The sequence below is a fragment of the Eschrichtius robustus genome, chromosome 1, assembly GCF_028021215.1.
Source record: "Eschrichtius robustus isolate mEscRob2 chromosome 1, mEscRob2.pri, whole genome shotgun sequence".
Classification (NCBI taxonomy): Eukaryota; Metazoa; Chordata; class Mammalia; order Artiodactyla; family Eschrichtiidae; genus Eschrichtius; species Eschrichtius robustus.
The window spans coordinates 184,275,340-184,288,124 of NC_090824.1; the positions used below are offsets into that span (position 1 = coordinate 184,275,340).

General features: G+C 36.7%; 1 protein-coding gene across 20 annotated transcripts in view; it reads right to left on the bottom strand.

Moving 5' to 3' along the window:
* Window positions 1-12,785, bottom strand: part of CCDC7 (coiled-coil domain containing 7) — a 319,203-nt gene that overhangs the window by 87,456 nt on the left and 218,962 nt on the right. For 17 of the 20 annotated variants that reach the window (XM_068560909.1, XM_068560921.1, XM_068561029.1 and 14 more), the window contains 4 exons: window positions 10,392-10,502; window positions 6,246-6,356; window positions 5,767-5,898; window positions 2,071-2,172 (listed from right to left, as the gene is read on the bottom strand). In XM_068560909.1, coding sequence (XP_068417010.1) covers window positions 2,071-2,172; window positions 5,767-5,898; window positions 6,246-6,356; window positions 10,392-10,502 — 456 coding nt within the window. Of the gene's footprint in view, window positions 1-2,070; window positions 2,173-4,277; window positions 4,358-5,766; window positions 5,899-6,245; window positions 6,357-10,391; window positions 10,503-12,785 lie in introns of those variants that run through there. The other 3 variants (XM_068561005.1, XM_068560954.1, XM_068561051.1) reach the window with 2 other exon arrangements.

Below are 12,785 nucleotides of genomic sequence, written 5' to 3' on the forward strand. Positions count from 1 at the left end.
CACTCCAATCCAACATCATACTGGAACTCACAGCTAATGTAATAAGTCAAGAAAAAGAAAGAAAAAGTATATAAATTGAGAAAAATAAACAAAACTATTCTTGCTGAACAACAACAGCAACAAAACTCCTGGAATTATAAGCTGGCTATAGCAAGGTTTCCAGATACAGGTTTACACAAGTCAACTGATTTCCTGTATGTCAGCAGTGAACAAGTGAAATTTGAAATTGAACACAATACCATTTATATTAACACCAAAAATGAAATACTTAAGTATAACTCTTCAGACACAAGTGTCATCAAAGATTTAATGTAGAGATCTTCCATGTTCATGGATAGGAAGGCTCAATATTGTTACGCTGTTAGCTCTTCCCAACTTGATTCAATGCAATCCCAGGCAAAATTCCAATAAGCTATTTTGCGGATATTGACAAACTGGTTCTAAAGTTTATATGGAAAAGCAAAATACCTACATTAGCCAATACAATATTGAAGAAAAACAAGGTCAGAGGACTGATGCTACCCAACTTCAAGGCTTCCTACAGAAATCAAGACAATTGGTGAAAGAATAGATAAATAAGTCAATTGTAACAGAACAAAGAGATATAGACCTATAAAAATATAGTCAATGATCTCTGACAAAAAAGCAAAAGCTATTCAATGGAGAAACGACAGTCTTTTCAACAAATAGTACTGATACAACTGGACAGCCAAATGTAAAAAAAAAAGTGAATCTAGACACAGACTTGACACCTTACCAAGAATTAACACAGAATGGCTCATAGACCTAAATGTAAAATGCAAACCTATAATTCTCCTAGACGGTAACACAGATGAACATCTAGGTGATCTTACGTTTGGTGTTGATTTTTCAGATAGAACACCAGAAGCACAATCCAAAAGAAAAAAATTGATAAGCTGGGTTTCATTAAGAAAAATACACACACAACTTCTGCTCTGTGAAAGACACTGTTAAGAGAGTGATAATACAAGCCACGGGCTGGGAGAAAATATTTACAGAACATATATCTAAGATCTGTTATCCAAAACATACAAAGAACTCTTAAAACTTGACAATTAGAAAACAAATAACACAATTACAACGTGGGCAAAGATGTGAACAAATAACTTACCAAAGAAGTCATTTAGATGGCAAATAAGCATATGAAAAGATGTTCAGCATATACATCATTAAGCAATTGTAAATTAAAACAACAGTGAGATATCACTACATACCTATAGCTAAAATCCAAACACTGAAAACAACAAATGATGTCAGGAATGTGCAGCAATGGGAAACCTGATTCGTAGCTGGCAGGAATGCAAAACACTACAGCCACTTTGAGGACGGTTTGGCAGTTTCTTACAAAGTTAAATTATAGTTTTACCATATGATCCAGCAATTGTGCTCCTAGGTACTTACCTAACAGTGTTGAAAATTTATGTTCCCACAAAAGTTATGCAGTAACCAACAGGTACTAACTTGTTTGTACACAACTAATTAATAAAGAAACTGTTGGGCTTCTCTTGTGGTTTAGGATCATTATGAAAAAATTACTGAGACCATGCAAAACACCACGAACTTCTGTCTGAACTGTTTACAGAAGACTGTGTAAATACTTATCATAAGAAAGCAAACATGGCTACATTATTATCAAACAAAATAAACATTAGGCAAAAAAAAAGTATTTTTAGAGATAAACAGTGTACTTTTACAGAGATAAACAGTGTACTTTTATAGCTCATGTTTACCAGGAAGATATAACAAGTATAAATTTGTACACATTTAATAACATCATTTCCAAATATATAAACCAATCTGGCAAAACTACCAGTAAACACAAAGAAGTCCATAATCACAGTGGGAAAATTTAACATACATCTCTTAGTAACACAGAATAAACGAAACTTCAATGGAATTAAAAAAGAATTGACTAACACAGTAAATATATTTGATCTAATAGATTTATACAAAAGATATGAGTAAACATTCATAAACCTAAGACAGAGGGTTTTTTTCACTTACTTTAATTAAAAATAAATCAATAATATTGAAATTTATCATACTTACTATTTAGTGCTTTCATTCTGACAGCTCTAAGTTTCTTAGTTTGAGATTGGCTTTTTGACAATTCAACTTCATCCTCGGGTAATACGTCTTCTGCTTTCTGAGCTACAAGAAAGATGCTTTTAATCCATTAAATAGAGAACTGGATTTATTGAAAATCCTCTGTAATTCAAACACATGTCAATTATCCAGGAATATTTCTTCTCATGGTTTGAAACAATAAAGTCAAATACCACGTTATTGAGATAGTGAATTACAGAGTGAGTATGCGAAGTGTAGAGACAATGGGAGTACTGTTCAAAAGAATAGTTTTATAAGGTATTCACATTTTAGGATTAAATGCAATATTTTCATAACAGATATGAGTGAGAAAAAAAAGAAATGATAAATAATACATTCAAAATAAATTTAGAAGATTCAAAAGCAGATCAGGTAAGAAAGACAGAAAATACAAGCAATGGTATACTTACCTCCAAAATATCCATACTTCCAGGAAATACAAATGTATTCAATGCTCCATTTAAAGCATAAAGAGTGTTACATTGGATTAAAAAATAACCAATTATATACAGCTAAGTCATAAGAATAGAAAAAGTTTAAAAATTAAATGATGAAAAAATTATTCTATGCAAGTAGTTACATAAAGAAAGATACCACGCCAACATCAGACAAAATAGACTAAAGGCACAAAAAAATTACTACAAAATGTCCATCATAAAGACAGAAATTTCAGTTCACTAAGAATATATAACAATTTAAAATGTGTATATTTATTATATATATATATCTGTATGTAATATATAATCTATATGTAATACAGATTATGTATCTGTATATTTTTATATATAATAAAGCTTTAGAAACACAATTAACTTCATCTAATGGAGAACATACATACACAAACACGTTGTATATGCTATGTATATGTGCACCTATATGTATATATGATACACTATATAGCATGTATTTCTATGATCAATTGAATAAATATTAAACAACTAGAGAAATTTAATTAAAAATCATTATATGATATTCTTACTACAAATCCTCACTTTTCTGGCAGTTCCAAGTGTCTTAATTTGAGATGAGTTTTGTAAGATTTAAACTTTTTCTTTACATGAAAGATTTCACCTGATATCCATTTTCTCAGCTACAAGTATAGAGGCTCTTAATCCAATAAAAAGTAAAACAGCTGGATTGTAAAACCTCTAGATTATTAATGTATACCAAGAACAACTTAGTTTCCATCCAGCTTTACAACAATTTAAGCAAATACACACAATTTAAACAAATGATCAAACCGTCCTCCCCTTGCCCACCCCACCTCCAATCCTCTGGTGCATTTTCAAAATGGACTATGAAATTAAGCATAAAAATCATCAGAGTGCTCTCCTCAAAGTATGTGGAAGACTCTTGTTACTGAATACATACACCTAGAAAGTTGTAATTAGGGACTTCCCTGGTGGCGCGGTGGTTAAGAATCCGCCTGCCAATGCAGGGGTCATGAGTTCGATACCTGGTCCGGGAAGATCCCACATGCTGCAGAGCAGCTAAGCCTGTGTGCCACAACTACTGAGCCTGTGCTCTAGAGCCTGTGAGCCACAATTACTGAGCCCACGTGCCCACGTGCCACAACTACTGAAGCCCAGGCACCTAGAGCCCGTGCTCCACAACAAGAGAAGCCACTGCAGTGAGAAGCCCGTGCACCGCAACAAAGAGTAGCCCCTGCTCACCGCAACTGGAGAAAGCCTGTGTGCAGCAACAAAGACCCAACGCAGCCAAAAATAAATAAATAAAATAAATAAATTTATTTAGAAAAAAAGAAAGTTGTAATTAGACTTTACTGTACTAAGGGTATTAATATTTTAAAAATATTAAAATATTTTTAACAATGTATATGATTGATTTAAAAGTTAAACTAATTAGAAAGTAATAATTCAAAAATAAGGAAAGAAAATAGAAAGAAACCTGGATCAGGTAGGAAAAATAGAAAGTGCCCAAAAAAGGAAATATTTAAATCTAAATATATTAGTAAGTACAATAATTATAAGTGGATTACATGTTGTACGGAGAGACAAAGACAGTCACACTGGATTTATAAGCAATTTAACTATAATCTATTTATAAGAGGTCACTAAATTATAAGAATATAGAAAATTGGAAAGTAAGGAAGTGAAAAAAGATATGCCATGCAAATACTAACCAAAATAAATCTGCAGGAGTTATGTCAATGTCATACAAAATAGGATTTTAGTCAGACGACCTTACTGGAGACAGACTAAGATGGTACCTTTTATAAAAAGAAAATGTTGAGTCCATAAGGACTATCAAATATTTTTTTTTGTATGCATCTAACAACATAGACAGTATAAGGAAAAAGGACAACACTACAAGAAGAAATAGATAAATCCACAATCATAGTGGGAGAATACATTCGCTCCATAATCGACAGAACAAACAAAATTCAAGGAAATCAAGAAACAGGAATTTAAATAACACAGTAAAAATTTGACTTAGATGTCTGTAAGCTCACACATTCATGAACGTAATTCTGCTTAAAACAATTAAAATGTAAAATAATTTTATAATACTCATAATTCAGCATTTACAACTTGAGTCTTTTCTTTCTAGCAGTTCCAAATGTCAGGCAAAAGACTTTCATCTGATACCTCTTCCCTTTTCTGAGCTTCAAGAAGAAAGGCTCATAAAAGCACTAAATAGAGAACCAGATCTGTGGTGGAACCTCTATATTTACAATATATGTTAGTTACCCAACAATATTTTATCTCATCTTTTAATGATATATACAAATCACTATTTGAAGTGTAAACATCATGTGAACACACTTCTCACACGTGTATATATAAGCAGTCATTACTTTTCAGATATACAGAAGCATTAAATGTATTTAATTTAGAAATATTGTTATTATAAATACTTATGTTTTAAATTATTATTTTGTTTTACAGTATTCATACTTTTGAATAAAGTTCAAATTTTTGGTATTAAATATGGCTAATGAAAAATATATATAATGATAAAGAATAGAGTGAAAGAGTGAAAGAAACATCAGATACAAAAAATGGTGGAATACAAAATGGTGGAATTACACTTAAAAATATCAATAATTGGTTTATATATGATTATGAGAGATAATTAAAAGATCAGGCTGAATTCTAAAATATAGACAATCATAAATTTCTTACAAAAGATAGAGCAAAATCATAAAGACACAGGAAAATTAAAGCAACATGATAGAAAAAAAAAATGTATCATGCAAATACCAACCAGAAGAAAGTTTATGGAGCTACCCTCATAGCAGATAAGGTAGTTTTAAAGGAAAATAAACAAATAAAAACTATAAAAATGATGAAGTGGGTCTCTTCATTAGGATAAAATGTTCTGTCCCCCAAGAATGTTATCAATTTAAAATTTATATGCACATAAATAATAGAGTATCATAAGATATAAACCAAAGCCTGCCACGACTACAAGAATAAATAGAAAAATCCACAAAGTGTAAGATTTAACATATCTAATTCAGTGATTATAAAAGAAACAGATAAATCATCAATAAAGATCTAAAGTATGATGGGAATAATTACTAAAGAAGCAAATGGTTGAAGATATATTCATGAACAAAAAAGTGTTCTGAATTTAATTAAAAACAATTTATAAAATTTATGTATAATTACTTACTATCAAGATTCTCCTGTCTGATAGCTCTAAGGTTCTTAGTTTGAGACTGGTTTCTTGAAAATAAACCTTTCTTCTCAGGAGGTAGATTTTCAAGTGTTATCGTATCGTTTTTCTCGTTTTGAAGAGGAAATGCTAAGTAGAAAATGATATATGTATAATGGAACTTCTGGATACGCCAAATAATCAAATTTTCTTTCCATAAAGGTGAACTGAGAAAAATCATGTGAATAGTTTTCATGAGTGTGTGTGGAAGTAGTCAGTCTTGTTACTTAGTAATTATTGACTGCGCAAATACCAACCAAAAGGTATCATTACTTTTGCTTTTGTTCTCTAATTATCTTAGGGTATTCACACTTTAGGTCATTTATTTTTACTTCTATGAAATATATGCTCAAATACATATTCATGAACCAAAGGAAAAAAAATCTTCTGATGAGTTTAATTTAAAATAATTTAAAGTTTCCTTTTATTATACTTACTATTGCGTCTCTCCTCTCTGGAAGTTATTTGTTTCTTTACTTGCATTTGGGGTTTTGAAACTGAAACTTGTTTCACAAGCACAGGATTTTTATCTGGTACTCCATAATAACCTATATAAAGAGATGCATTTAGTCCACTAAATGTGCAATCTCTAGATTTCAAATTTATAACAAGTGTACAGTAGCATTTTGTCTCATTTTTATAAAGTCATAAGTCAATTATTATAATGCTAGATCTGTCATAAAACTGGATGATGCTGAAGCTGTCTCATTATTTCATAAATATTCCTAAGCAACAAATACATTTTATATTGGTCTTCAGGTTTCATGGTTATTTATGCTTTAGTTTAGTACATAATAATAGACCAAACAATGAAAATGCCTATGCAGAAGACCATTCATTAATTGCAAAACACTTACAACCATATCTACATGTTCAAGCACAGGACATTGGTTGAATAAACTGATATATATACCACAACTATGGTATTGGTATAGTATAAGTACTGCTACAATGGTAGATAATTAAATAGATAGATAAGATAGTATATAAACATCTGTATGCAGAGTGAGATATTCCCCTCTGTACTAATACATCAGATGTTTGCTGGATGACGTTTCATGGGGAAATGAAAGACTAGTTGAAACACTGGTGGAGCTCGTGCCCTTTCATGTTTAGACTCTTACTTATATTATTGCAGTAAGTGAATAAAGGCTTGTTACTTTCAATTTGGTTCGTTGTCTTTATAGACCACCTTCACAACTGGTAGCTCTCTCTCAGTGACAAATGGTGGCAAGCAGGGTGGCCCAATTAAGCACAATGCCTTTCTGGAAAAGTAAAAAGCATGAAGATCCCCCAGGGCATTTTGGGGAGATGCTAGAGAAGACTACAAGGCTTCTTGGGAAGTACTAGCTGGTCATTTGCAGGAGTCTGAGGGTCCTAAAATGCACTTTGCCTGCCACAGCAATGAGTCTCAGGAAGTGCTATGTCAAGAATGCCCTGGGGCACTGCTGGAGAGGGCTAGCAGATTGTTTATGCAAGCTTTTGGGGTTAGAGAGGTAACAGTGGTCCTTCTCTTTAGTCCCAGACTCCCTGCCAAAATGCCTGGTGGGTCAAACTAGGGACCCAACAGAGGGGCTCTGGGAAATCTAGGGAAGCAATTCCCTGGCTACTGCTATTGTCCTCTGATGAGAGTACTAAATACAAGCTAAGCTGCACCCAACCATTGCTGTCAGCTTTAATGAGGTCCCAGACAACGATGGACAGCCTACAACACAGTAAGTTATTGAGACTCATGATTTAATTAAATAAATATAGAACTCCTTGGGATTGCTTTGCCCAGTGATGTAAAGAGACCTTAGAGACCTGGGTTGTTCACTTGCATGGTGAAGGAGGTAATCGTAAACTTCGTGAGGGACCATGGTACTTTGTGGGTTGTGGTCACTCTAAAACCCCTTTTTAAGTCTGCCCTGACAGCAGAAAGTTTGCTCAAGGAGGAGGAAGAAAGAGGGAAGATGAGAGGCAAATACCGAGACGCTCTCCTTCCTCAGCTGGGAACTGTTCATGCTCTGACGGCTTTCCGCCTTAACCTATCACTAAAATCATGTTTGGACCACCAATGCAGAGTCTAGAGCAGCCCTGTTAATCATGCTATAATAATGAGTAAGAACAGTAGATAAGATTGTTAACCAGCTCACATGTCTAGATTTATTTGTGCTACTCCTGTTGGTTATCGAACTAAATCAAACTTTTTTTTAAAAAAATAATTAATTAATTAATTTATGGCTGTGTTGGGTCTTCGTTTCTGTGCGAGGGCTGTCTTCTAGTTGTGGCAAGCGGAGGCCACTCTTCATCGCGGTGCGCGGGCCTCTCACTATCGCGGCCTCTCTTGTTGCGGAGCACAGGCCAGATGCGCAGGCTCAGCAATTGTGGCTCACGGGCCCAGCTGCTCCACGGCACGTGGGATCCTCCCAGACCAGGGCTCGAACCCGTGTCCCCTGCACTGGCAGGCAGATTCTCAACCACTGCGCCACCAGGGAAGCCCTAAATCAAACTTCTTCATCAGGTCAGGTGATAATGTTCTGCAACAAAATCCAGAACCTAACTGACATCTTTTCAGGCACGGAGAAAACAGCTTCTGCCCAAATAGTAAAGACTGACTGGCAAAGAGAGCAGTATAAAACGGTAGCCGTGTGCTCTCTCCTGGATGATGCTTCTAGAGAAGCTCTCTGAGTCTGGTTATTCAAAGAGGAGGTTGATGGCCAGATATTAGGCCATAAGGGCCACAAAAGGTAGCCCCATTAGGGTCTGCATGTTAACAAGTGCTATGATTAATGAAAGTGTTATCCCCTCTGCTTCTCCCTGTGAATATGGAGATGAATAGGTGAGCCCTTCTAACTTGTATTGCGAACTCTCAACTTTCAACAACAAAGACCAGGTCCCAATATCCCCAGTAGGGACCAGAGGTTGTATCCCAGGGTCAGAGTTCAATGGGGAGGTAGGGAAGAATTATATCTCTGGGCCTTTTGGATACTAGCGCAGAGGCGACTGTGACGCACAAACCCCATCACCAGAATGAGGGGAAAACAAATAATGTCTCTGATTTTGGGTCTGAGGTCACTACCAGTTGGACCCTTACCTAGACCCACTGTGGATGGGTCTCTTTGGCCACCTCCAAACTCCAAATAAAACCTTTTTATGGCATTCACTACTGAATGTACTACCAATATAGATGTACTGTCTAAGTGAACACCTGCTCACATTTGCCCACAAGCCCTGAAGAAAACTGCTCCAGTTAACACCATTTTAGTGGGGCATATGGAAGACCACAAACCTCCCTGACTAGCAGCCCCTAGTGCTGTTGTTTATCAAAAAGAGTAGCAACTGCCTAGAGTGAAAAAGAAAAAAGCAGTGCCTTCATTGCTGAGTTTAAGAACAACAAAGTTCTTCATGAGACTAATTCTCCACTCAATAGCCCTATCTGACCTGTGCACATGGCCTTAGGAGCATGGAGTCTCAAGGGATTATCGGCAGCTCAACACTGTAGTAAAACTCTAAGCACTGGCAGTACCTGACTTTGAAACTGTCACAGAGGCTACTGCCCAAGATAAAGAAACTTGGTGTACAACAAATGACACCACTGTCCACGTGGATAATCCAGGATCAGTTTAATTTTATGTGGAATGGGTTGCAATATACCACTAACATCCTTCCACAAGTCTACCTAAATTCCCCTACTATTTGTCATCAGATATGATAAGACCTAGAAAAAGTCTGGCTACTGGAAGGAACACTAGCCTTGCACAATACTGAAGATGTCTTCCTGGTGGTCCCAGACAAGGTCATTACCCAATAAGGACTGGTCACTCTGCAGCCTCACATGGGGCAACATGACTGAGCCATTAACACAGACAAGGTACCAGGATCTATCATCCAAGTGAAATTCCTAGGCATGATCTGGAAAGGGTGACAACATCCTATTCCAGAGGAGATGATTGCCAATATTTGATCCTCTCAACTCCCCCAAATAAAAAAGAAGATCCAGCAATTGGTCGTACTTTCCTGGTACTGGCACTTTCCACGCAGGGAACTTGATGGCACCTATCTATGAGGTTACCAAGAAGACCTTGCCCTGTGTGGGGCCCGATTAACAGAATACCCTGGTGCGGGGGCGGGAGTCTCTAGCAAGCCTCCCAGGCTGCCCTTCCCCTAAGCCTCTCTGATTCCTATTTGCTGTTTTAGCTACAGATCTCAAAAACTTCTCGGTTTGTCAGTTGGAGCCTATGGCAGAATGGCCCTGATACTGGTCAGAAGTGCCCACTGGGCATAATTTCCTGGAACCTGTAATCTCCCAGAATCATCTAAAAGGCACACACACTTTGAGATACTATTGGACAGTTATTGGTCCTTGGTGGATACTGAGTGCATGTCCTATGGCTGTTAAAATAATCTTATGACTAGAAATTCCAATCTGAAGGTATTAACACTTTTGATTTTGTTCTCTAGTTATCTTAGGGCATTCAGTTTAGGTCATTTATTTTTACTTCTATAAAATATACACTCAAATACATATTCATGAACCAAAGAAAAAAGACCTTCTGATGAGTTTAAAATAATTTAAAGTTACCCATAATTATTATACTTACTATGACTCCTCTCCTTTCTGTAAGGTATTTGTTTCTCTACTTGCATTTGGGGTTTTGACACTGAATCTTGATTTACAAGCATAAGATTTTCACCCAGTACTCCAATATGACCTACGTAAAGAGATCCATTTAGTCCACTAAATGGGAAAACAGATCCATTGTGAAATCTCTAGATTTCAAATTTATAGCAAGTGTACAGTAGCATTTTCTCTCATTTTTAAAGTTATCAATGAATTGCCATAAATGTTAGGTCTTACATGAAAATAAGAAAAGTTTTAATGGGTGCTACTGAAACTGTCTCGTTATTTCATAGATATTTTGAGGAATCAAATATATTTCATACTAATCTCTACTTTTGGGGTATGTATACATTACGTAAATATACAATATTAGATGAAACAATAAAAATACATATGTACAAGGTTATTCATTACAGTATTATTTGTAATTGCAAAATATTTTAAACCACCTAAATGTTCAAGAATAGGATACTGGTTGAATAAACCAAGGTGTATACAATAAATTATGGTATAGTATAAACTATGGTATATAATGTGGTACTATTTTACATATTTATGTAAAAATTTTAAAAAGATTTTTATAAACTACAGGGAGGAATTTCTAGGAGGTAATGTTAAGTGGAAAAAAAATTTTAAAGGGTATCTAGTAGGCTAACTTTTGGTTCAGAAAGCAGTAATTGGAAGAAATGAGAAAAAGAGAGATATTAACTTTACAAGATGAAGCACAGAAAAGATAAGCAAAAAAATCATGTAGTTGGTTACCTGCCAGAAGACAGGGTGGGAGAGAGGACTGGGGAATGCATGGGAAGGACTGGGGAAGAAATGACGCTCTTAAGTATACCTTTGGTATATTATTTACTTCTGGAAGTAGGTCAATGTTCCATACATTCCAAAAATAAAACGAAATCAACAAGGATAAGAAGAGGAAATGAAAAAACATAATGAAATGAACCTACTGAAGGGTTAAAAAAAAAGCTGATTCAAATTAGTCATAAATAGTGTTTGAAACATACCCTCAGTCTTGGGCAAGAGTATGGGGGACAGACAGAAAGCAACTCACTAAATCTTCCTAGTAGGCTTTTTTTTAGTGGTATGTGCTAAGTAATTCTGTAACAAGGGTTGAAGCATTGTAGGGTTGAGCAAATACATAAATCTGCTGATGTTTTAAGAGTCAGGATTAACACCCTGGAAGAAAGGACATACACATATGAAATGGAGGAAGGCAAGGAGGAGACCTGAAGGACTAGAACTGAAGGTGTTTGAGAGTCCTCATGATTTCTAAAATATATGTGTACATAACATATGCATATATAGGTGCACATGCACATGCATGTGTGTATGAATATATGTACATGTGTGTAAAAACTAAGGAGTGTGGGGGATTAACCAAGATGGCGGAGTAGAAGGACGTGCTCTCACTCCCTCTTGTGAGAGCACCAGAATCACAACTGGCTGCTGGACAATCATTGACAGGAAGACCCTGGACTTCACCAAGGAGGATACCCCACGTCCAAGGACAGAGGAGAAGCCACAGTGAGATGGTAGGAGGGGCGCAATCAGAGTAAAATCAAATCCCATAACTGCTAGGTGGGTGACTCACAGACTGGCGAACACTTATACCACAGAAGTCCACCCACTGGAGTGAAGGTTCTGAGCCCCACGTCAGGCTTCCCAACCTGGGGGTCCAGAAACGGGAGGAGGAATTCCTAGAGAATCAGACTTTGAAGCCTAGTGGGAATTGACTGCAGGACTTCTACAGGCCTGGGGGAAACAGAGACTCCACTCTTGGAGGGCACACAAAAAGTAGTGTGCACATCGGGACCCAGGGGAAGGAGCAGTGACCCCACAGGAGACTGAACCTGACCTACCTGCTAGTGTTGGAGGGTCTCCTGCAGAGGTGGGGGCGGGGGGACTGTGGCTCACCGTGGGGACAAGGACACTGGCAGCAGAAGTTCTGGGAAGTACTCCTTGGCGTGAGCCCTCCCAGAGTCTGTCATTAGCCCCACCAAAGAGCCCAGGTAGGCTCCAGTGTTGGGTTGCCTCAGGCCAAACAACCAACAGGGAGGGAACCCAGCCCCACCCATCAACAGTCAAGTGGATTAAGGTTTTACTGAGCTCTGCCCACCAGAGCAACAGTCAGCTCTACCCACCACCAGTCCCTCCCATCAAGCCTCTTAGATAGCCTCATCCACCAGAGGGCAGAGAGCAGAAGCAAGAAGAACTACAATCCTGCAGCCTGTGGAACAAAAACCACAGTTACAGAAAGATAGACAAGATGAAAAGGCAGAGGGCTATGTACCAGATGAAGGAACAAGAAAAAACCCCTGAAAAACAACTAAATGAAGTGGAGATAGGCAACCTTCCAGAAAAAGAA